The sequence below is a fragment of the Tauraco erythrolophus genome, chromosome 19 (genome assembly GCF_009769465.1).
Source record: "Tauraco erythrolophus isolate bTauEry1 chromosome 19, bTauEry1.pri, whole genome shotgun sequence".
In the NCBI taxonomy this organism is placed as follows: Eukaryota; Metazoa; Chordata; class Aves; order Musophagiformes; family Musophagidae; genus Tauraco; species Tauraco erythrolophus.
Window position 1 is genome coordinate 198,172 of NC_141483.1, and position 24,340 is coordinate 222,511.

General features: G+C 66.3%; 1 protein-coding gene across 1 annotated transcript; it reads right to left on the minus strand.

Annotated features, from left to right (window-relative positions):
- Window positions 1-902: 902 nt before the first annotated feature.
- Window positions 903-23,759, minus strand: SMTN (smoothelin). The gene is made up of 20 exons (XM_086623767.1): window positions 23,709-23,759; window positions 18,193-18,353; window positions 17,864-17,957; window positions 17,710-17,788; window positions 17,290-17,627; window positions 15,208-15,310; window positions 14,719-14,981; window positions 14,507-14,570; window positions 13,077-13,169; window positions 12,169-12,498; window positions 10,929-11,023; window positions 7,405-7,563; window positions 7,238-7,313; window positions 6,811-6,975; window positions 6,161-6,223; window positions 5,946-6,009; window positions 5,441-5,611; window positions 5,244-5,367; window positions 5,020-5,171; window positions 903-1,073 (listed from the first exon to the last, which is right to left on the minus strand). The coding sequence occupies exons 1-20, from the start codon at window positions 23,757-23,759 to the stop codon at window positions 923-925; spliced, it is 2,796 nt and encodes a 931-aa protein (XP_086479893.1). The 3' UTR covers window positions 903-922.
- Window positions 23,760-24,340: the final 581 nt, after the last annotated feature.

Sequence of the window (24,340 nt, forward strand, 5' to 3'; positions counted from 1 at the left end):
TCCTAGAGCAGGAGGAGCAGTATGTGCCCTGCCTTCCTCCCTCACCTTCCTCCCTCAGGCCAGGTGAGCAGTGGGCCTGCAGGCAGAGAAGCCCAGGAGCGGGCAGGGCTGCCAGCCCTCCCCTGGGTGCTGCGGCATGTGCTGCACTGGTGACACAAAGCAGCAGTGGGGCCAAGGAAAAGGACCTGAAGTGGAGGCATCACCCTAGAGAACAAACTTTTATTGTCTGGCTGGTGTTGGTACACGTGTCAACGTGAGTGTAGAGACAGTGACGGAGGGGCGAGCAGCGCTGAGCACGTGGTGCCCTGAGCTGGGGAGGAGAGCGGGGGCTGCCATCCCAGCTCACTCCTTGGGCCCCTCACTCCTCTGGGACCTCTCGCCTCCCACCCACTCCCCAGCACACGGGTGCTGCAGCCCCCCGGTGTGGAAGTGCCCCAGGGTGCACGTGTGCGGTGGGAAGCAGGGTGTCAGCATGGGGCCGTGAAGCCGTCCCTGCAGAGGTGGCACCAAGCAGGGCTGACGGCGGGCAGAGGGGCTTCCTTGCAGAGGGTCAAGGAGAACTTCGCGCGGGCTGCGCAGCCCTGCTTGGCTGCTGGCCCACCTATACCAGCCCCAGGGACGCGGGGGGTGCTGCCCACGGGACAAACAACTCCTGGAGAACAAATAACTTAACGCTCTGGAGCGTGGGAGGCAAGCCAAGCTGGGGAGCATCCCCAGCAGCACCTGCCTGGCACTGCCTTGCCCTGCCCATGAGGTCAGCCCGCAGCCAGCCAGGGTGGAGGGGACTCCAGCAAGGCAGAGGCCCCCATCCCCAGCGCCAGTCCCGTGGCCCCCCCGGACCCTCCTGGGGCAGGCAGCCCCCCTGTCCGCCAGCAGCTCTGAGGGAAGGGGGCAGCGGGTGGCAGGCAGGGCAGGGCAGGCTCTAGCACTCTTTCTGCCGCATACGCAACTCGTGGCGACGCAGGTGGTTGTAGAGGGACTGCACGTAGGTGAAGACGCACTTGGAGTCTGGCTTCTTCCCCATTATCATCATATCTTCCACCTCCACCAGGGGCACACAGTCCACCAGCGTCCTGCAGAGACACAGCTCTCAGCACAGCCCCAGGCAGGCTGCCCCACCGTGGGGACTGGGACATGGGATCCACACCACCCAGGGCCTGCTGGTGCTGGGCACTGCTGCCCTCAGCCCTGCCCACCTCTCGGTACCCACAGTCCTGCTGCTCCTGGCACTGGGAAGAGCACGCGCTGTCTGCACCAGGGCTGCTTGCCTGCCTGCACCCCTTGCCACCCTGGTGCTCCTCTGCCCTAGCTCTTGGTGCTGGCAGTCACCCCCTGCTCAGGCTATGCCCACCCTCCTCCTCCTCCAGCTGACGCTGGTAGATTGTAGGGAGAGAAGGAGAGACCTACATGCCTGCCCACTTGCATATGCCTGTGCTGTGCCCTTGCCCCAGACCCTCCCAGCTAGTCCATGGAAAGGCAGGGAGCCTTGGTCATGGAGCCCATCCCTCCTGCTGCAAGCCCTGGCCCTGCTCCCCTGCCTCCCATCAGCTCTGCCAGCCCAGTTCCCACCCTGGTCCTGGACCAGAGCCCAGGGCTGCCTGCCTCAGGCACGGCACAGCACCACTGGTGGGGTGGGCACCATCCAGCTTCAACCAGCCTAGCACTGGTCTGTGCCTACTACCTCCGAGCCTGGGCCCCAGTGCCATGCTAGGGTCTATGCAGGGCCCTGCTCCAGCAGCTGCCAATCCTGGGGGGCCCTGGCAGAGCAACCATGGCTGTCCCCCCTATACCTGGAGCCTCTGAACTCTGTCAGTGCCCCTTCTGTGGGGTGGAAACCCTGCCTTCACTCAGCCCACACCACCCATCCAGCTCCTGGGGCTGCAGGTGCCATCCCTCTCCCCAGGCTGGGGCTTCCTGGGCAGCTGGGGCGGTCCAGCCTGAGGGGGCTGTCAGCAGGGTCGGGGTAGTCACTGTGACAGTCGCGCAGGGCACGGAGGGGAACTGGCAAACTCCGTCCTCGCCTTTCTGCTGGGGAGGGTGGCGAGAAGGGGTGTGCAGCAGCAACCCTGCCACTGCTGCCACCCCCCTAGCCCTGCCCAGGTCCCTGCACTCCTGCTGAGCAGCGTCGCAGGTGCCAGTACCTGCCAGTGGACAGAAGCTGCCGGAGCACCCCAGGCTGCTGCCACCAATAATGGCCAACATGGCCATGAGCGCCCGAGGCGGGGGCTGCACCTGCACACAGGGGCTGCTTGGCGTGAACTGGCAGCCCCTGCTGATGCCATGGCCAGCTTGGCTGTTCTGGCCCCGGAGGCCACCCTCGGGCAGGGGGCTCTGTCCCAGTGACAGGATGCACTGGGCAGCTGGGAGCTACCACCCACCACCACAACACCCCACCAAGCCCTCTCCCATCTCCCCAGGCTGCAGTAACCCCACTGCACACCTCGGCCCCCCCAGCACAGCCCACCCCAGCCCCCTGGGCTGGCACTGGCACAGCTGAGGAGGGATCCCTAGCTGGTGCCAGGCCCCTGGGGAGCAGCAGGGTCACAGAGAACCACCCAGCCCAGGGCTCTGGTGGGACTCTGCTCCTGACCCCACCGCCCCAGCTCTCCCATGAGGCCTCTGCTGCACTGGAGTCAATGGGCTCTGAGCCCACAGCCCAGCCCCACCTTGGCATTCAGCTGCCCTGGGGGGGCAGCGGGGCCACGCTCAGGCCCTTGGGAAAGCCCCTGCCTGAGCTCCGGAGCCCCCCCAGCACCACCAGCCCCAGCTCGGGGGGCGATGGCAAACGGCCGGCAGCGCGCAGAGCGCAGCTCTGTCCTTATAAAGCCTTTGTTTGGGCCCCGGTGTGCTGGTGCCACGCGGAGCCCGGGGAGCCGTGGCTCCAGCGCCAGCTGGGATGGCCCTGAAGACACAAACACTGCGAGACGAGGCAGGTCCCAAGCCTTGACTCACAATTTCCAGGCTCCCTGCTCGTGCCCATATATGAGCAGGCAGCACCGCGCAGGCAGGGCACCATCGCCCACACCCGGCCCTGCAGCAGTGGCTGCGGCCCCCCCCCCCACTGGGGCCGGCAGCCCCCACGCACCCCAGGGCAGGGGAAGGAGGCAGCAAGTGCAAGCAGTGATGCAGGGGCATTCCGGGAGGGGCTCGCCCATACCCAGGGCGGCACCCCTCGGGCTCATCCTGCTGCAGAAACCCCAGAGCAGCGTCCCCAGCAGCTAATCTCCTAGGTCGGGGTCAGCCAGCAGGGAGGGAAGAGCCATCCCCACGGCTGGAAAGTCAATGGCCCCCCAGGGTGACACAGTCCTCCCGCTCCCAGATCCCCATAGGTACTGTTCTGGAAGGCCAGAGGCCAGCCAGCCACCTCCACCCCTCTCATGGCCACAGCTTGGCCTCACTGGCCACCACTGCCAGGACTCGCCCCTCGCCCACGGGCATCCCCCAGCCGCGACGGCCGCTCCCCGGCTCCTCAGCCAAGCAGTGGCAGTGGGGCGCGGGCATGTATTCGGAGGGGAAGGTTCTCACCATCGCTCCCAGGGGGGTGAAAATGGGCTACGACTTTTTGGTTTTTACCAGCCCCTTCTGGACCAGGCAGCGATAGAATTCCTGAATGTATGTGTACACACACTTCCAATCCGGCTCGCGCATCCGGACCATGTCCTCCACGTCCAGCAACTGCGGACAGTCCGCGTGCTTCCTGGGGGCAGGGAGAGAGAGGGGCAAGCCAGTGACCGCAGCCCAGTCGGGGAGGGGAGAAAGAGAGAAAACAAGAGACACGGATCAATGCAGTTCCCGTCCCCCACCCCGGGCAGATGCTGCTCTGCTCCCGCATGCTCCGGGGGTGCGCGATGCAGGGGCAGGAGGGCTCCGGGCACCGCTGCGCCAAGGCCATTCAGTGAGATCTGGGGGGGGGCACAAGCAAGGGAGGGGGAGGGCGGGTGAGCGGCGTGGAGAGGCGTGAGGTCCAGAGGGAAGGACAGATGGAGGCAGAGGAGGAGTGAGGTGTTCTGGCACGCCGGGTGCTTGAGGAGTGGGTTCCAGAGTGGAGCGGCGCTCTATATAACCCCGATATAGAAGCGCCGGGAGGATGGGGGGGGCAAGCCCAGCCCTCCTGCCCAGCTCCGCTTGGAACCACGCGGCACAGCCCTGGTGCAGGAAGCTGGGGAGAAGAGGCTCACAAGAGCTGGAGGAGGAGGAGGAAGGACGAGAGGCCACCTGGCTTCCAGGCTGGAGAGATCGATGGCTCTCTCAAGTCCACGCACCGGTTCCCCAATTAAGGCAAAAAGTCAATTACCAGGAGCACCAAGAGCCAGGCACGTGGCCCCCTTCTCGCTCCACTGAACAGCACCGCGGCGCCCAGGGAGCTCGCGGGAGCTCCCAGCTCACGCCACCACTCTGTGCACTGGCCAGGATGGGACCCCCACGCGCCTGCCCTGCCCCTGGGCAGGGTGCTGGAGGGTAGGAGGAGTGGGTGGGAGAGACAGAAGGAAGGAGAGAGGGGCTGGCTGCCAGCCCTCCAGCTGGACGCGCTCCCGTCTCTCAGCACCCAGGAAAACCAGAAGCAAAAGGGGAAGGGAAGAGACTGGAGAAGCTGCGATGGTGTTTGAGCCCCTATGACTGTGAAAGGAGGCGCCTGGCACGGACGAGCCCTGCTCCCCAGGGGCTGTGGTCCCACACCCGGCACCCTGGCATGGGTTGTACTGCCTGCGGCTAGGTGTGCTTGGGTAGCTGCTGCCCTGCCTTTGGGTGCTCTGCCCCACACCCAGGAAGCCCAGCACCCCCATGCCCACCCTCGCCATGCCAGACTGGGCTGCACTGGCCTCTCATGGCTCTATCCACGCAGCCACTGCTTTCCCCACAGCGTCCCAATCTTGCTGCATGACATGGGGGGAGTGATCCTGATGAGTGCCGACCTCCAGCACCAATGCCCCTGCCCACATCCCCTCTTGCCCTGGGCACTGAGCAGGAGCGCCGCCCCGAGCCATCCCAAGCCCACGTGATGGCACGACAGCTACATACTCTGCAGAGGAGAAGGCCACCTCGAAGTTGTGGCGGCGGTTCTGGGGTGTCAGCTGGCTGTAGTCAAACGCCTCAGGGAAGAAGTTGTGCACCAAGGCACAAAAGGCCATGCCATCGCTCCAGCTGGATGAGAAGTTCTGGATGTCCACGTGCTGCGAGAGCAGGAGAGTTACCGAGGGACAGAGCGACCAGCCCTAGGGATGGGGAGAGGAGGCGGCACTCACCTCGTAGCCCCTGGTCTTGGCTCTGCACCAGTCCAGCAACATCTGCTTGATGCTGTTGGCGTTGGTCACGCCAAAGCTGGAGGAGCGCTGCACGGCCGTGCGTGCTGCCACGGGGTTCGGCGAGCTGCGACGGAAGATACGGGGTTATCCGCGCAGCACTCGCTGCCCCAGCCAGCCCACCCTGAGCCCAGCCTCACCTCCCGCCCTCCTTCTGCAGCTTCTCCATCATGGCCTTGCGAGCCTGTGAGGCCGATGTCTTCGGCAGGCTCTGAGCTTTCATCAGCTCCTTCTTCTTCTCAGCCTGGCGCCGCTCCAGCGCAGCCAGGCTGCTCTGCCGGGAGGCACTCTCGTCTTCGCGGTCAAAGATGCTGGGAGAGAGACAGATGAAGCTGAGGGGGGTGCGGGCAGCCTGGGGAAGGGACTGTGGCAGCTTCAGCCCGCTGCCAGCCCTGCTTCTTTGGAGACCTCCACGTCTCTGGAATCAGAAGATTGGCTTAAGGTGCTCGGGTGGCAGACATGGCTCCACACCCATGGAGGGACCCATGGGAACTGCTGGAGACAGCGAGTATGCCCCAAGGCCCAGGAACCTCTGGGGAGATCCCTGCGCTAGGGGCACCGCAAGCTGGGCAGGGGAGGGTTTGTGTGAGCAGATGGCTGCCGGGGAGCACTCGGAGCTGGCCCCGGGGAGGCACTGCCGCTCACCTGCCCGTCTTCTTGGAAGAGGAGCTGTAGGATGATTTGGTCTGAACAAACGTGCTGTTGCCATCTGAAGAGAGGGAAAGAGAGAGACCTTGGGCAGGAGCTGAGGGAAGTGGTGCCAGGCAGGCGGGGGGCTCTGCAGGTGCCTCAGGTGACAGCAGTGCCCCTGGGGTTATGCCTAGAGGACACTGTGGGGAAAGGGCAGCAGAAACTCTTACTGTCTGATCTCTTCACGTAACTCGACTCCATCGTTGTGGTACGGGAGGTCTTGGTGCCATCACCTGCAGGGAGCAAGGCAGCAGGGGCTCAGCTGAGGCTGGGGCAGCAGCACCCACAGACACCCACTGCTGTTGAGCACCCTCAGAGCCATGTAGTGCAACAGGGAGAAGTGCCAGGTGGCAGAGCCATGGCCAGGGCAGGCAGAGGGGGACAGATGACATGCGCCACCCCAGCAGAGCAAAGAGGCCAGTGCAAAGGAGCAGGGAGCTGGAGCATCTCTCAGCCTCCTGCAGCGACTCTCAGCTTGAGCCACCCAGGGACCAGGAGAGCAGAGGTGCAGGGGACAGGAGACAGGCTCGAGGTGCAGACAAGGCTCCTGCCACCTCAGAGTGGCAGAGGATCGGGTGAGAAGTTGCCAGAGCAGATCCCTTAAAGATCCCCAGGAGGCTCTGGGTGAGCCAGAGATGCAGCAAAACTCAGCCCTGAACCACGGTCCGGCTCCCAGCGCAGTCAAGCCAGACCCACGACAAGCAGCGAGAGCGGCAGAGAGAAGCTGTGATGGCAAAGCGCCGGGAAAGGCTCTGCACGGCCTCCTGGAGGCCTGGCCACACCGGGTGGGCAAGCCCTGCGCCCCCAGCCCAGCCCGTACTAGACTGAAGGAGATGCTCAGTCTTGGTGACGGTGCTGCGTGCCGAGCCGTCGGCCGACTGGGTGCTCTGTGTGGTGGTGGTCTCTGTGGCATGGCCAGCCCTCCCTGCCATAGCCTGGCTCCTCGTCTCCTGCAGCCGCTGGTCCCGCTCCTTCTCCCGCTGGTCTGCAAACACAGGTGGGAGACAGCATCAGCAGCGAGGCAGGGGTGGCAGGCACAGTCCGCGCCACACCAGCGGTCCTGCCAGCTGCTGCTAGTCCAGAACCGGCTCACAGGAAGGACAATGTCCTCGGCCTGGCACAGCCAAGGGTGCAGCAGAAGACCCTATGTGCCCTCCTGCTTCACCACAGCTAGATCGCCCCACTCCAGCACCTGCCATGCCACTGCCAGAACCTGGACCCCTGTGGAGGTCACTGCCCCCAAGCACCTCGCTTGCGCTGGCGCAGCTCCCGCATGGCGTTTCGGATCAGTCGCCTCTCCTCAAAGTCTGTTGTCCGATCCAGCTGCAAGAGGAGGTGGAGGTCAGCATCACCCCTCTGCCACCAGCTCAGGGTCCTCTCGCCTTCCCCAGGAGCCTGGCAGCAGAGAAGGTACCATCTTATCCAGAACATCCTCATCCTCGATCCTGTTCAGGTCCTCGACGTTGAGCTTGCTCCTTCTCTCCACCTCCCTCACTTGAACCTTCCCCGTGCCGTTGGGCAGCTCTGGCTCCCGCCTCGGTGCCTGGGGCTGCTCCACCACCTCTGGCTCCATCTACAAGACAGCACCGTGCGACTGAGCCCCCGCCAGCTGAGCCGCAACACCCCCCCACCTATGCTGCTGAGCCTAAGCCCCTCTCCTCGCCCCGACACCCGTCCAGTGCCATGGGCAGTGGGAACCCAGGAGAAGATGTGCCACGTGCAGCGTAAGGGCTCACAGCTGGTGGGAGGCCACGGGCACCCACAGCAATCCCAGCAGGCAGGAGAGCGTGAAACCTTCCCCTGCAGCAACCCCTGCCCCCGGAGGGACTGGCAGTCTCTGGCACACTCTCAGTCTGGCTTCCAAAATGTCCCCAAACATTCCCATCGCCACAGGCTGCCAGGGCGCTCCGGCAGGCAGGGGCTGCCTGGGTGCTCCAGGCTGGGCAGTGCCCGGTGCCCAGCAGCGGGCAAGGTACTGGCAAGCCAGTGCGCACCATTAGCAGTACAAGGGATTTCCAGGGAATTAAGGGACTTAGCAGAGAGAAGAGCTTGTGCAGGAGCTCAAGAGCCACCCCCCACCGCCCCCCCCACATCCCTGCTCAGGATCTGGGCCAGCTCGGCCCCCGCCGGAGCAAAGCCGGGACGCCAAGTCCCTTCAGCATGACCCCCCAGCAATGTGAAGCGGGCAGCGGGCCAGGCCTGGAACAAGGCAGGGAGGCAGCCGGCGGGATGTAATGGCGCCGGGCCGGAGCAGCCCCGCCACGCACCTGGCCCCATCCTGTGTCCCGCTGCCTTGGCCCGCGGCAAAGCCGCCGGCGGGAGGTGACGCCAGCCACGTGCGCCCGTGCCACTGCCCACGCCTGGCCACTGCTGTGCGCGGGCGGGGGCCGGACAGCTGCCCGCGCAGCGGTTGGTATGCCGGCAACGCGGAGCGGGCAGCCGCCGGCCCCGGCAGCAGCGAGCCCAAACGGCAGCAGATCCTGGTGACTGTGTCGCCTGTGCACCGCAGCCACGGTCCCCGCATGGTGCCGGGGGCTTCACCTCGGCTCCTGCCACCTCCGGGGCTGCCGGGAGCCCCCCAGGCCAGCGCCACCCCCCCGCTCCCCTCACGGGCGCTGCCGGGAGGCAGGGCTGCCCGCACTCACGCCACTGCTGCTCCGGGAGAGGCGCGGGGCCGACTGTTGCCGCGTGCTGGAGAAGGCAGGAGGATGGGCCACAGCGCCACTGGGCTCCTCGGTGCCCTCAAAGTGGGCGCAAGGGTCCTGTGCTTCCAGAAAGAGGGTGCTGAGGTCATCACCGAGGGGCTCCCGCGGCGCCGGCGGCAGCGCCAGCAGGTCGAGGCGGCGGCTCAGGCGCACCAGCTCTGCCCGCAGCTCCAGGTGTTCCTCCTCCAGTGCCCGCAGCGCCTGTGCCAGGGGCTGCACCTGCCGCAGCGCCTGCTCCAGCTGCTCCTCCACCGCCCCCCGGAAAGCCCCCAGCTCCCGCCGCAGCTCTGCCAACTCGGCCGCCCCGGTCTGCACCAGCATCTCCAGGCTGCCCCCCGGCATGGCGGCAGCGCTGCAGTCAGCCCCACGCAGCCGCCCTTTATGGGGGCACCACCCCCAGCCGGAGGCTGGCCGGCACCACTCCACGCCTGCTGCGCTATTCCTGTCGCCGCGGCCGGGGGTCCCGCGCAGGGGGGCCGAGGCAGGTGCTGACACTTGGCAGCATTTCCAGCCCCGGGAGCAGGCGGCTCAGCAAGGGGGTGCCCTGCCGTGTGGCCCCTTCCCCGCCCCAGGCGGCCGCCCATGGCCAAGAATCCCTCCTGGACTGGGATTGTGTGGGGCTGCCCTCGCACGCTCCCCTCCCCCAGGGGGTGCTCTGGGGCACAGCAGGTGGGGTAGAGCCTGTCCTGAGGGATCAGCCCCTGAACATGGCAGTGCTGGGTGTGCTCCAGGGCTCGGGACCACCCACACACCCCCTCGCCCGAGTGCCCTCCCGCTCCCTGCTGGCGTCACTCACAGCACACTGACGCCTCCGGCCCCAGGCTGGCACTGGCATGAGGGTCTCAGCCACCAGCCACAAATTTTGGGGCCCCCAACCCACCACGCTCCCTGACAAACACCGCAGGGGCAGCAGGTCCCTGCGCAACGGGCACAGGCAGCGCCCTGCCAGTGAGAGCACACGCTGCGGTGGCCAGTGTCCCCAGATCCCCATATCCCGCTGGTCCCTCCAGCTGAGCCCTACCTGGCAGGGCTGCCAGCACCGCTGCCTCCTCCTTCTCCCTGCCCGCTGGGAGCCCGCTTGGAGCCTGCGTCTCCTGCCGGGCAGCCAATGGGTCCCGAGCCCCCCAGCCCAGCAGGCAGCACTGCTAATACCTTAATGAGAGCTGACGGGCTGCTTGGGCCAAACCTGCCCAAGCGCATTAGCGCAAGGAAGTCACCCCTCTGCAGGCAGCGAGCTGCTCAGGAGCAGCAGGACCCACCGGCTAGCACGGGCAGCACTTGAGGGCAACCCTGCCAGCCTGCGGGCACTGCCTGCTTCATGCTGGTAAGGGCTGAGCCAAGGATGGCGCGAGCCAGCGGTGCCACAGCCACCAGTGGTGCCATAGCCACCGGTGGGGCCACGCTCGCAGAGGCAACCGGGTAAGCCAGGCGTGCGCAGGGCCACAGGCAGGGCAGCACCGCGCTCGCTATCCTGGCTGCTGCCAAGGCCACGTGCGTGAGCGCCTGGCATTACCCTAGATGGCCAGGAGCAGATAAAAGCACTTGAAGGGCTGCACACGCAGGGCTGCCCCTGCGTGCACCCGGCCCCGCTGCGTGCAGCGCCCGGTGGGGCTGGGTCCTGCTCTCCTCCCAAAACGGAGCAGAGGCAAAAAAATCCCTCCTAGGCCAGGCGGGCTGGGGCTGTCAGTCCGCTGTTGGCTCGGGATTGCAAAGCGAGAGGAGGTACAACCCCAGCCCACAGCTCCGGGGGGGTCAGAGCCCTCAGGGAGCCTCCCCAGGTAGGGTGTCCCCCCCCACGGCCAAGGTTTATTCCCAAGAGGGAAAACAGAGGGGTGGGTGGTAAAGCATTTTTCCCTGAGCTGCTGCCACCCTAAAAGCTGTTTAAGACAGAGAGACACCTACAAAAAGCTCCCAGCCCACCTGCCCCCAACCCCCCGAGTGTCTGCATACATGGTGGCACGGTCCAGGATGCATGGGGCTCATGTGGCTGGGGCTGTGCATCCACACATAGACTCCAGGGTGTCTTCATAAAAATAAAAAAAAAATCCAAAACAAAACAAACAACAACAACAACAAAACAACCATCCCCTAAAAAACAGCCAGGCCCTCCGGACCATCCTGCAAGCACCAACCCACCTGCCTTGGTCACTGGTCCTCGACCCTCAACCTAAGCCCAGCTGCCATATCAGAGTGGGGCACGGCCCCATGGCACCCAGCCCTTCTGGGCACTCACCTTGGTGACATTGCTGCTGACACTGCTGATGCTGCTGACGTTGCTTGGGACAGTGGTGATGCGGATGGGGGTGCTCCGCAGCCCCAGGGTCACCTCTGCAAAGGGAGCAAGAGGCACGCGGGGTTTGCCCCAGTCCCGGCCCGGCAGGCTCAGCCCTACGCCTGCGGAGCGGCTCTTGCTGGGCTGCCTGGCTGGGGCATGCATCCTGCCTCAGCAGTGGGCACAGAGCTCTGGCACAGGAGAAGGGCTTTGAGGGACAGGGAAGCTAGGCCCCCCCTTGCCACCCTGGCTCATCCTTCTCCCCAAGAAAGGGCACTTTCCACAGCACTTACAGCTGGAGCCAAGATGCCCCGGATGGCCCCAGGAGCATCCCGAGCCAGCAGGCGGGGCTGGATCAAGGGCAGGACTGGATCGGACACTGCGCAGCAGCGCGGATGGGACAGAGCAGGACAGCACGGACTCCCCTGGACCAGCAGGTCAGTGGGGACAGAGCACGACCGTGCAGCAGAGGGTGGGGTAGGGAGCTGGGGAAAGATCGGGGGCACGAATGTGGCAGGACAGTGGGGATGGGGACAGGCTGCTTCAGATGGCCTTCCAGTACTGAAGCTCCCTGAGCAGGCTGAACGTCCCTGCCAAAGGGGGAGGACTGCCAGGCACGCTCCTGCCTGTGGCCTTTGCTTTTCTGGCAGTGCCCACGCTCAGCCTCTGGGGCCACCAGTGCCTAAATGCCACTGCTGCTGCTGCTGTGTCCCATCAGCGCCTGCCTGGCCTATCAATACCCACCTGCCCACTGCTGCCCACCTGCCTGCTGGTTTCCACCTGCTTACTGGTGCCCACCACCCTGTCAGTGCCCAACTGCCCCCTGGCACCCATTTGCTCCACTGTCCAACTGCACACATCCTCCAGTCGGGAGCACTGTCCTACAGTGCTTACAGCCCTGCCAGTGCCCATCTGCCTGCTGGTGCCTATCGCCCCGACAGCATCCACCTCCCCAACAGGTGCCCACCTTTCCCAGTCCTACCTCCCTGAGCGATGCCCACTCGTGCCCATCATCCCTACAGCATCCAGCTGCCTGCGCTGCCCGCCTTCTCCATCCCATCTTCACAACAGGTGCCCACCGCCCATCTTCCCCACCCAGCCTCCCGACGGATGCCACCTGCCTGCACGACCCATCTTCCTCATCCCATACCCCGATGGATGCCCCTGCCCGCGCTGCCCGTCTTCCCTGCCTGGTGCCCACCTGCCCGCTGGCTGCCGGGGGCGGCCACGATGCGGGGCGCGAGGGGCTGCACGCGCCCATCCTTGATCTCGATGGTGAAGTAGGTCTTCATGCCGTCGGGGCCGGAGCCGGGGCCGGCGGGGAGCGGGGCCGGGCGCTGCTCTGCGCCGCCGCCGCCCCGCGCGTTTTGAGCGGGCCCCGGCGGGGCCGTGCGGGGCCCCCGCTGCCACTGGGCGGGCCCGGCCCGCCCCCCCGCGCCGCCCGCCCCCGCCGCGCCGGGGGCCGGGGTGAAGCGCTGGGCGCGCTCCCGCACCGAGGCGGCCCGCGGCAGCGGCCCGGCGGGGCTGGGCTCTGCGGGGACAGGCGCGGCGGCATCACCGGGGCTGCAGCCGGTGCCCCCGCCACACGCTGCGCCCACCCTCCCCGGCCCCACGCGATGCACGCGGTCCCCCGGGGTGCCCTCTGCGATGCATGTTGTCCCCCCCACCCCGGGGTGCCCCCCCGTGCATGCTGTCCCCCAGGGTGCCCACATGATGCCACCCCCCAACCCCCCCACCACGCATGCAGCACCCCATGGTGCCCGCACGGTGTCTGCTGCCCCTCAGAGACCCCACCACACACACAACCCCTCCAGATGCCCCCCCGACGTGTGCTGCCCCCCCAGCGCGCCCGCAGCCCTTCAAAGCTTCCGCCCCCCCCCGCTTCTGCCAGGGTCTGGCTGCTGGCGCACATAGGTGGGGAGGGATGGGTGCTGGGTGGGAGGCAGGCAAGCAGATGCCCAGCCAGCCCTGCTCTGCCAGCGGCATTCCACCACCACAGAGCTCTGCGCCTGCCCAGGCTCCGCCAGAGACCTCCTGCCACTGGGACCTCTCTGGGAAGCAGAGTGTGGAGGCGGCCACCACTGGGACTGGCCACCACTGGGACCTTACCTACGCAGCCGGCCGGGCGCGGGGACGAGGGCGCTTGCTCCCATCGGTGAGTGTTCAGGCGAGCCGGGGTCTGTGCTACGTCCTGGGTGGCCACTGCCACGTGGGAAGGGACAGGCCAGATATGCAAGGAACAGGACAACGGGAGCAGAGGGTGAGCACAGCACAGGGTGCTGTTGCCGTCCCTGCCCCCCCCCCCCCCAAGCACAGCACCCTGGGGTTCCCTTCCCTATCACCCCACACTCCCCAGAGCGTAGTGCCAAAATCCGCCGGCACTCACAGGCTGCCCCGTGCCTCAGGCAGCTGGCTCTGCCCTGCAGTGCCAAACCGTGCCGCAGAGGAGGGCAGGACAGAGATTGGGGTACCCGCACCCCGGCGGGACAGGGAGTGGTGACCAGGGTCTGCACTGAAAGATCAGGATCACCCCTGCACCAGCCAGGAACTGGCATAGAAGGGCCAGCCCAGGACCACCTCTGGAGAGCGGGCAAGAGGGAGCGGCGGGCAGCCAGGGCACAGACAGGCACTGATCGGGCAGCGCCCTGGCCTGGGGCCGGAGTCGCTGATGCTGAAGCGGGAGGGCTCAGCCTTTCCCCAGCACCCAGGTTTGAGCCCCTAGGTGAGGCAGGGGGAGTCAGGTCCTGTATGCTTCCCGCTGTCCCAGGGCTGTGCGATGCTGCAGCCCACCACCCTCCAGCATCTCCCCAGGGTTTCTGCCTTCCCAGGAGCCAGCAGTGCCCCAGGGCTTCTTGGAGGAAGGTGACCTCCCCCTACAAGGGTGGCTCTGAGCAGGAACCCTGACCCTGGGGGCAGAGAGCTGCTTTCTGGTCCGTGTTAGTCCGTCCCCCCCTTCCCCATTTCCTCCCGGCACAGCTGCAGGGATGGTTTTCCCAGCAGTAGGAAGAGGGCAGCTGCTGGCTACCTCGATCACTCAAGGCTGCAGGGAGGACCTGGAGGGTGCTGGGCCCTGGCCGGGCCAGTGAGCGTGGCCCCGGTGGGGGGGGTCAGAGCCAGCCGGCGCACGGCTCTCGGCCTTATTGGGACAAAGAATGCAAAAGGCTGGGGTTTGCTGCCGGCACCGATTCCCTTTCATGGCCCTGCTGCTGCCCAGCCTGGAGCTGGGGGATCGCTAAATAGCCCGCCTGGCGCCCCGCACCCCTGGCACCAGCTGGGGCGGGCATCGCCACCGCACGGCCGGGCAGCAAACAGCCACCAGCTGGGGACAGCCCTTGGCCTGGCCACGTCCTGCTCTCGCATTCCTGCCCCAGCCCACGTGGGCTTAAGCCACGTCCCCAGGACTGATTCCCTTTCCCATGCCACCAGGATACATGTGCCGCAGGGCACGGGTGGCAGTGGGGGCCCCCTGGGGCAGAACTGCCTGGCTTGAAGGGGTCCCCTGTGGCCCCAGTGCTCCCTCTCCATGGCTCTGCACTTACCCACTGGTGGCTCCCTGTACGTCCTGGCTGGCCCTGGCACCTGGCTGCGCACCCGACCACCAAGCTGCATGGACGGAAAGGGACAAAGCAGTCAGCTGGGGGGGCACATGCACCCCACTCCCCCCTCCCAGCAAGCTGCTTTCACCCACAGGACCAGCAGCCCCTGGCGAAGAGGGCAGTGGCAGCCCCAGCCTGTGCTGCCAGTTTTGTACCTTGCTGTCCCAGCTGTCGGCACCGGGCTGGACCAGGCGAGGCTGCTCCACACGGAAGCTTTGCCCTCCACTGGGCTCCTGGGCGGTGGCAGGGCTGCCTGGGTGCCCTTCCTTCCAGGCTGCCTGCTGCTGCCCCTCGGGCTGGGCAGCACCCGGGGAGCATGGCTGGCCCTGCTCCAGCTCCTTGCCACCATCTTCGGGCTCTAGACCAGGCTCCAGGGCCGGCTGCAGCTCCAAGAGCACAAGAGTCCCCGAGACCATGGCTACAGGAGAGAGAAGAGGCTCCACATGGGGGAAGCCTGCAGCTGCCTGCAGAGCATCCCTGCTCCCACAGCCCCCCCAGGCGCCCAGCTCCCCACCCGCAGCTTTGGGAGATGCCGTGCTGCCCTCTCCATCCTCCCATCCCTGCCCACAGCTGGCCCTGGCGCTGCTCTAGGCCCAGGCGCGCACCCAGACAAGGCTTTGCCACTGGAATTCACAGGGACTCACCTCGGGTGCTGGGTTTCTGGGGGTCTCCTGCCTGCTGGCTGTGTAGCTCCTGCATCCCAGCCAGGACGTGCTCCTGCTCCACCGTGTCGTCTCGCTCATGGGCCTGGGGAGAGCAGGCTGTGAGAGCAGAGCCAGCCCCGCTCCTCTTTCTGATTGAGTCACCCTGTCCCATCCCTGCAACCCGGCCAGGAACACACCACAGACTGTGGCCTGTTCCTGTGCCACTTGGGTACCTGCCTGCACGCTGCCAGGGACGGACAAGCCACCCCCTGCACAGAGGTCACTGCAGGAGGACAAGTATCTCCATATCCTGCTGTCTCCGCCAGGCAGAGAAAGGGATGCTGTGTCTACTGAAGGTGGGGCCCAAATCCCGTGTACCCCTCAGGGACCTGGGGCTCTGCATGGGGCTGACAAGCACCAGGGCATGGAGAAAGGAGCTGGCTCTTGGTCCCTCTGTGGCCTCTGCCATGAGTACACCAGCCTTGTCCAGCATGGACACCAGGAGGCGGAAGGAGAGGACAGCCCCTGCCCAGTGCCTCATCCTCTCTTGTTCCCTAGCCCAGGGACTCTTGTTCCCACCTCAGGGCTCTGCGAGGCAGGGAGCACCCAGTTTTGCATCACCCTGTCCCTGCCCACAGCACTTGCAGCTCTGATCAGCAAACGATGTGATGCTCTGGGCATAGGACAACGCGCTTGCACCGGAGTGGCAAGGACACACAAGTGCCAGGGGCATCCCTGACACACACCCAAGTAGGGCCAGGGTGTCCTGGTGTCATCAGCCAGGGTACACCGTGCCAGTCCTGGCTGTGCCAATGCCTCTAGGAGCACTGTGGACTCCAGGTGCTGATGTCACTCAAGGGCGGGCGGAGACAGAGAGGGGCCTGTACCCGGAGGGGGCACAGGGGAACCAGGACCCAAACCCAGGCACCACTGCCATTTAAGGGAAAGCCGGGGTTTGTGCGCCAGACAGACTGGCACAGGAACCCAAGGGAAGGGTTTGTGCCCCACACAGGATGGCCTCGGATTTGGAGTAATCAGCAGGATGGAGCGGGACAGCCTCGCCAGTTGTTCAGGAGATGTCCCAGCATGGCCAGGACTCAGGGCAGCATGCCAGTGCATCCGATGGGGAAAGCAGACAGTGCTGAAAGGTGGCACAGGGCCACGTCCCCCCCGCAGCCTCTTGCCAAGCCCTGGGGGCAGGCAGAAGGGGAAGCTGGGCTGAACGGAGGTGGATGTGGGGATCCAAGCTTTCCCGCTCAGCTGTGGTTTTAACCACCGCTTCTCCCTTCCCCACCCTCTCCCTCAAAGGGCAACCCTGTGCGGTGTCTCTGCAGGGACCTCCTACTGCCACGGAGCCATCGTCCCCTGCGGGGTCACCACCACTGCACGGGAAACCCAGGCTTCTCCCTGTTCCTCCCAGCCCTGCCCACCAGCTCATCCTTCCCCCAGCCAGGGCCCCACTATGGCTGGTGGGCACCAGCCTCTCTCCAGAGTGAGCCCCGGCCCCTCGAGGGCCAGCAGGAACAACTGGCATGGGGAGGGAGATGGAGGGGCGAAGGTTTCTACCTGTGCAAGGGGACTGAAGCAGGCAGCTGGTGCAGGCAGGACGAGCAGCTGTCGCCTCCAAAGAGCACCATCCCTACGGAGCTGCAGTGGGAAGGGGTGCGCCAGGCGCACCGAGTGGCCTTGCAGACACCTTGGCCACAGCACTGGTGCCCAGGCTGCATCCCAGGCCTGAGCCCCGAGTCCCAGCTCATCACTGCTGGGGCCATGCTGGCAAATCCCAGCATCCCACACGTCCCCAGAGACCCCAGCTCCACCTGCCCCAGTCCCCTCGAGTGGGCAAGCCCAGCATGCCCGGGGGTTTGTGCCCCAGGCAGCCTGGCACAAGAACCCAAGGGAAGGGTTTGTGCCCTAGGCAGGCTGGCACAAGAACCCAAGGGAAGGGTTTGTGCCCTAGGCAGGCTGGCACAGGAACCCAAGGGAAGGGTTTGTGCCCTAGGCAGGCTGACACAGGAACCCAAGGGAAGGGTGAGGAGGTCTTCAGCAGTCCTATTCCCCAGCGGCACCCCGTGCACTCACCGCCGAGCCTTTGGGCTCCTGGGCAGGAGGCAGCTCCGCAGTGCCCCCACAGCCGCTCTCCTCCGGCCCAGCCAGCGCCGGCTGCTCTGCATCATCGTCCTGGCTGCTCTCCCCACTCTTGCCGGCAGCCAGGGGCTCAGTGCTGCCCTCACCATGGCTCTCCCCACTCCTGGCCAGGGCTGGCAGCTCAGTATCGCCCCTCTGGCTGCTCTTCCCACTCCCAGCCAGGGCTGGCGTTTCAGCATCATCCCTCCGGCTGCTTTTCGCATCCCCGGGCACAGCGGGAGGCTCGCTGCTGTCCCTCCGGCTGCTCTGTGCCTTCCCAGCCAGGGCTGCAGCTGGATGGGAGCAAAAGTGATGTTTAGGAAGGAGCTGCCCGTGTCCTGGGTGCTCCAGGGCGACACAGGGACAGTGCCTCACCTTCGATCTCCTCGGCCCGCAGCTTGCGGATGGCAGCTCGAATCAGCTTGCGCTCCTCGTACTCACCCGCTGCCCGCAGCTGCAAGAGGGAAAGACCCGGGAGAGAAGCGGGGTCACCTCGGCACACCAGCAGCCCCAGGACACGGTCACTCACCAGTTTCGTCAGCTCCTCCACATCCGTGATGGCCTCAAGCTGCTGAGACAAGGCGGCCAGGGTCACCTGCTGCTCCTCCTCCAGGCGCCGGGACCTGCGCGGGGGTGGCCAGGAGCTGCTGTGGGTGCTCAGGAGCAAAGTCCCCTCGTGGCAACCGGCAAATTCAGGCCTTGGGCCCCTCCACGTGCCAAGCTGCTCACCACCAGGCTGCTCCCACCTTCGCACCCACCCAAATCTGTCCAAGCCACGGTGGGGCTGGGCATCAAAGCCACCACCCCCTGGGAGAGAAGCAGGGGGTGAGCGGGACCCCAGCCCTACGCTAGACTCACCGTGGCCAGTTCTCTTTGTCGTCCTGCCGGTGGCTGCCGCGCTCCGGGCGGAAGCGCTTGGATGCCAGCGCCTCCTCGTCCCGCTCCAGCTCCTGCCGCTGCAGCTCCCGGATGGCCGAGCGTATGCGGCGCCGCTCGGCCAGGTCCAGCGTTGCCTCCAGCTGGGTGCGACAGGGCAGGGCTCAGCACCGGCTCCGGCCGCGGTGGCACTCCGGCTCGGCCTCGGTGTCGCCCTCCACCAGGCTGCCCACGCCCCGCACAATGGGCTGTCTGTCTGGCAGGGCCCACGCGCATGGCGCGTGCTGCCCAGCAGTGCCTGGCCCCGTGGAGAGCGGGCACAGCCCCCCCCAGGGGCAGGATGCTGGGACCAGCCCTGGGGAGGAAGGGCTGTCACGCTGGCACTGAGACCTCCAGGCATGTGAGGGGCAAGAAGACAGGGGCGAGTGGCACAAATGCCCATCAGTGCTCCACGCAGCCACTAAGGGTGGGTTCCCTGCAGCGCTGCCCCACCGTGGCACCAAGCACAGGGACGAGCCCTCCCGACCACGCCAGCCCCTGCAGTAGCTGGCAGGGGGGGACAGCAGAGGATCCAGCTCCCCTCACAGCCCCCAGGAGGTGCTGTTGGAAGGGTGTCAGCACCTGCCCAAGGAGGGGTCCCCCCTGCAGCCCTCCCCACATTCACCCAGCACTGCAGGATGGCAGGCAGCTCTCAGAGAGGCATCCACCCTAAACCAAAGTCCTACCCTCTGTATGTGGGAAGCACGGCTACGATCTCTCCACAATCCCACCACGAACATCTCATGGGTGCTCCTCAGCCCACCCAAGGCCACTCACCAGAACCCGGTATAGGCACCCAGAGCTGCTCCCCCTCTTCCAGATCAGGTCCACAGCCCCAGCCCTGCCACTAGCCCAAGTGCTTCGAGGGAGCCGTGCACAGGCACCTCCATGCTGAAGAGGGGCAGAAGGCAGCCAGATCCACAGGGAAAGGCCAGCCGGGGCAGGCACAGCCCCGCTGTCCTGCTGTGGGACATCAGGACCGACCCAGCACTGGTGGTGATTTCCCATGGAGCTTGTTAAAAACAAACCCCATGACCCGCAGCAGCTGCTGTCAGCATCAAGTTGGGAGCAGTCACGGCTGCGCCATGGGACAAGAGCCTCAGTCCCCTCCCTTCCAGTCCCAAGGGCCAGCGCCAGGCCACCCATCCGGGCTCTTCAGGTTCTGCTGCAGTGGGAATCCGGGGTTGGTGCCTCGGACAGACCAGGGCTGAGCAGCACCAAGGGCCCCAAACCACCACCCACACGCAGAAACCTCCCTGTACAGATCCCTCCGCAAAGTCACCACCCTTGGTCCTCCCTGCTCAGGGTTTGGGGACCAGGGGAAGGATATTTCCATCCCAGTGAAGCCAACAGGCACAGAGCTGTCATGTACCACCTCACAGTGGCAGCCTAAATTGTGGTACTCCAGCTCCTGCCAGTCTCAAGGCCCAGACAGAAGCATCACATCATCCTTCCCCCGCTGAGAAGACCCCAGCAGGATGCTCAGCAGCTGGTACCACTGACCCCAGGGCAGCTGCTCCCAGCCAGCTCAGTGCTGAAAACACACGCAACCTCCGGGGCAGCCGCTTGAAGCCCGAGTACTCCCTCCCACCCTGACAGCCCCCACCATGCTAGCTGGCAGCATCACCCCTCCCAGCACGCTGCAAACGCTTATCGCATCCCGCAGCGGCACAAGCATCTGCCTCCTGGCCAGAGCTGGGGCCAGCAGCCCCCTGGGCTCTCATCCGGAGCTGGTATCTCCACTGGCACAAGGGCAGGGAAGCAGCTTGGAAGAGCAGGAGCTGCTGTGCCAAGGCAGGGGGACATCAGAGAGGAAACCCTCTGTTCACAGAAGCCCCCCCACTTCCCGTCTGCACTGGGCCTGCCTGCCCACACCCTGGTGATGCTGCCGCAGGCGGGGACGCTGCCCGGACAAAGGCACTGAGACAGGGCTGTCCGCTGCTGCTCCAGCAGGGACCGCAGCCGCCCTGGCTGGCCGGGAAGCCGGTTACGCTGTGCGTGGGGCGGCAGCGACGGAGCGATGGAGCCTGCTCCAGCCCAAAAGGAGAGGCTGGAGGCGGAGGTCTCACGGCAAGCACGGTTCTGCCCACAGCCGTGCGAAGGCCTTAAGGGCAGAAAAGCACTCCTCTGCCGCATGCTGGGAAGCTGAGGCCCCAGCCCTTCCCTAAATAAGCTGCTGGCAGTACATGGCTCAGCCCCGGCAGCTGGGTCAGGGTGATGGGGGGCAGCAGCTGCAGGAGCCAGGAGTGCCCAGCATGTGGGGGACGTGATGGGACACCAGCCCCACACACCCTGGAGCAGGAGACACCCTGACACGTGTGTTGCATGACACCCACCCACCAGCTCCAGGGTCTGCCTTGCCCATGAGGCTCCAGCTGGGACCTGACCTGCACCCAGGTCCTGGAAGGCTTCTCCCCCCGGGAGAAACAGCAGCAAGGATGGAGAAAGAGTCTCGTCCCAAGCCCACGTCAGCAGGGAGCCAGGATGAGGCAAATAAGCAGCTTTGGGCACTCTGTGGTCAGCGGCAGGAGGGAGCGTGCCGGAAACCACAGCTGGAGCCAGGGGGTGGAAAGGGGCCGAGGGGCCCAACCCTGCCGGCACGGGCAGGCACAGGGATCAGCACATGCCAGGGCCCCACTGGCCCTGCCCAGTCAGGAGTAAATGAATGGTTACACGCAAACGCCTGCCTCGGCACACACACAAAGTGGCTCTGTGAAAAGGGTGCTGGCAAGGCACCCGTGAGCTTCTTTCCCAATGATGCCCCAGCACAGCTGGCAGCTCCTCCAGCAGGGCTGTAATTAGCCCGGCATCCATCCGGCTCCCGGGAGAGGCTGAGCACAGAGCACTTGGGAGGCTGGAGCCCAGGCATGGGGAAACTGCTCCGGGGATAGGAGCCAGGCACATCGAGCACCTCCTGCAGATCCAAGCCTTGCTGTCAGAGCGAAGGAAAGCAGGAAGGACAGCTGGGTGACGGGGACATGGCAGGGATACAATGCTCCTCAGGGCCATTGAAGCCTTTCCCAAAGGCCACTGGGTGTAAGAAGGTGGCTGTGAGTTTACTAGCTCTAGCCTGCCCTGCCTCTGCCTGCAAGGGGATTTGCATCCTGCCTGCCTAATTAACCAGGCCGAGATCTGGAGGGGCTGGGAGAGGGCAGCATTCCCCAGCCCAGGGCCAGTAGGTCACTGCCTGGAGCTCAGCACGAGCTGAGCGCTCAAATAACCCTCTGCTTCCAGACACCCAGCTAAGGGCCACCCTGCAGCAGCACCTACCCTGTTCCCCACAGCTGCTTCTCTGGGCTTCCCCAAGCCCTTGGTCACCATCGTGCTGCACCACAGATTCATCTCATCTGGCATCCCCGGGACTGGGGTATCAACAGGCAGCTGGGGAGGGAACCGCTGGATGCCTACGGGGAGAGATGGGAGGCAGAGCCTCCCTGGCAGCTCCCAGCCCAGCCAGCACGGCAACAGTCTTGACATGGGTGCTGCAGGGACCTGCTCGCACCCTCCAGCCTCCTTCTTCCAGGACCCCCAGGGACATCACACACTGCTGCCGAGGTCTCACTTGCTGGGAGAAAGGAGGAGAAGAAGCAGCCTAGAGTAGAGGGCTGGGCAGAGCAGAGGAGCAGGGAGGAAGCAAAGGGAGAGGCAGTTTTGCCTTATATGGGCTAATCCTCTTCCAGCTGAGTGGAGCCAAAACCTAACCAGAAAGAAAAATAATTCCTTCCCTGCATCACGTCAGCTCGGAGCAGGCTTTCCCCAGCCCGTGCGTGCAAGCACAGGGAGACCTGAGCCACGAGCAGGGTGCTCTGGGGATGCAAAGCCCCGGTGGGTCAAAGATGAAGCCCCAGGGAGAAGCGGCGTTTGCTGCGTGGGTAAGATCCACCTCCCCAGCCTGGCTGGGGACCCAGCTGCACCACAGACCTGACACCCACTTGGTCACCGCTCCTGGGGCTCTGTCTCAGCCCAGACGCCTCAGCCAGGACGTGGCAGAGCCAGAGCACTGGCAGGACAGGGAGAAAGCCATACCACCCATCCCCACACCTCCAGGACTCCCCGTTGGCCCTGACGTCACCCCACAAAGAGCAGTGGGGTCCTCAACCCACAAACAAGGGGCAAGTCTGCGTGTTGTTACGCAGAGTGCGCCGAGGATGGCATGTCAGGGAGCTCTGGCAGGGCAGTGCAGCCCTCGTACTGTCCCCCCATGGCACAGCACAGCTCCTGCTTCCCACCAGTGCCACAGCACCCCGACTCTTTCCTGTTTCCACAGACGTGCCTTCCCAGCTGACTCAGCTTCCTGCCGCAACCATTCCCGAGCGCTGGCCCGGGCCATCCCACACTCAGCCTCTGGGTACCCAGCAAACCCCCAGCCCCAAGCCTGCGGTGTCCTGGGGCTGGAGGGGAGGTGGCAGGGCAGCCCAAAGCTGAGCAGCACTTTGCAGGGCTTCCTGACACAACAGCCCTGGCTGAGCAGGTCAGAGCCCAGCACTCAGAGTCCCACCTTTGGGACACACAAGCACTCATCCTCCATGAGCCCACCTGCCCCGGCAGCCGTGAGGCCAGGGCCCAGCTCCATCTCTTTCTCCCGGGGAAACAAACGGAACAGGGAAGTTACTCGGACATCGCTCCACCAGCAGCTCCTGGAGGGGATACCCAGCCCCGCAGGCACGGAGCCTGGGGAGCAGCTCCTGGAGGGGACACCTGGTCCCACAGGCACAGAGCCTGGGGAGCAGCTCCTGGAGGGGATACCCGGTCCCACAGGCACGGAGCCTGGGGAGCAGCTCCTGGACGGGATACCCGGTCCCGCGGGCACGGAGCCGGGAGCAGCTCCTGGACGGGATACCCAGTCCCGCAGGCACGGAGCCTGGGGAGCAGCTCCTGGCACCAGGCAGCGCAGGAGCAGAGACCCAAGCCAAGCGGCACCAGCAAAGCAGCGAGCAGGTAACCGAATCAGCAGCAGGAAACGTCTCGGGCAGGAGCCACCGGCCAAGGGGATGGAGCCACCAGACAGACGTTAGAGCCCGAGCACGGGCGTGAGCAAAGGGCCAAGCGCGGCCAAAGCCGCAGGGCCAGAGCCTCTGGCGTCGCTGGGGCAGGACAGGGGCTTGTGCCAGAGTTCAGCGGTGCCCAGAGCTCCGACCCAGGCCAGCTCGGGCCCCTCCAGGTGCTGCTGCAGCCCGGGACCCCCCCCGGACACTGCAGCAGCTCCTCACCCGCGGGCTCGCTCTCCCCCCAGGCTGGGAGGCAGCGGCAGCTCCGCCACCCGCGGAGGTGCCGCCAGCGCCGCGGCTCAGCCCCTGCCGCCAGCGCGGCTGCCCGCGCCTCGGACGGCCGCCGCCCCCGCTCCGCCAGCGGGCACAGGGCGCCGGGGCCCGCCGGGCACACACCGGCCCGGCTCCCCGCGAGCCGCCACAAGCGGCCAGAGACTGCGGGCAGCGCCCGACCCGCCCGCGGGGGCTCACCAGCTTCCGCAGCGCTCCCTCGTCCATGCCGAGGAGGTTCTCCTGGGACATCCCGCCCGCCTGCCCCGCCGCGGCTGCGGCCCGGGGGCTCGGTGGCTGCCGCGACAACAAAGGGCGGCCGGACCAGCTCAGCCCCGCGCTCGGCCCGGCCCGGCCCCGCTCCGCTCCGCTCCGGCCCGCCCGCGCCCGCGCTCCCGCCGCACGGCGCCGCGCCGCCCACCCGCGAGCCCGCCGCCGCATTGGCTCCCGGCGCCGGGCGGGGCGGCCCGGCCCGGCCCCGCCTGGGGGGCGGCCCGGCCCCGGAGGGCTGGGGGCTTCCGGTGCCTGGCCCGGCCCCGGCCCCGTGGAGCCGAGCCGAGCCGAGCCGGTCTGAGCCGTCGCGCCGTGCTCCGAGGGTCCGGGCTCCGTCCCGCCGCGGGTGTCCCGGTGCCGTGCGGCGGAGCTCGGGCCTGGCCCGGCGGGGGTCGGGCTCCCCGAGCGGTCGCGGGGCTCCCGGCGCACCCTTTCGTGACCGCTGCCGCAGAGCGCCCGCGCCCCCGGCCCTTCCCTCGGGGCAGAGGGGTGGGAGCGGCGACCCCCCGCTCGGGCAGCCCCGCGGAGCCCGCAGCGCAGGGGGGCTCCGTGCAGGGCCC

Bases quoted from the DNA above. Each gene is read 5' to 3' on its own strand.
- SMTN (XM_086623767.1), bottom strand. From the start codon at position 23,759: ATGTCCCAGGAGAACCTCCTCGGCATGGACGAGGGAGCGCTGCGGAAG. The intron at 13,170-14,506 runs GTAAGTGCAGAG...CCCACGTGGCAG, and splicing joins GTACAGGGAGCCACCAGTGG to TGGCCACCCAGGACGTAGCA. The intron at 6,976-7,237 runs GTGCTTGGGGGC...CTGTGTTTGCAG, and splicing joins GCTGCGCCAGCGCAAGCGAG to ACCAGCGGGAGAAGGAGCGG.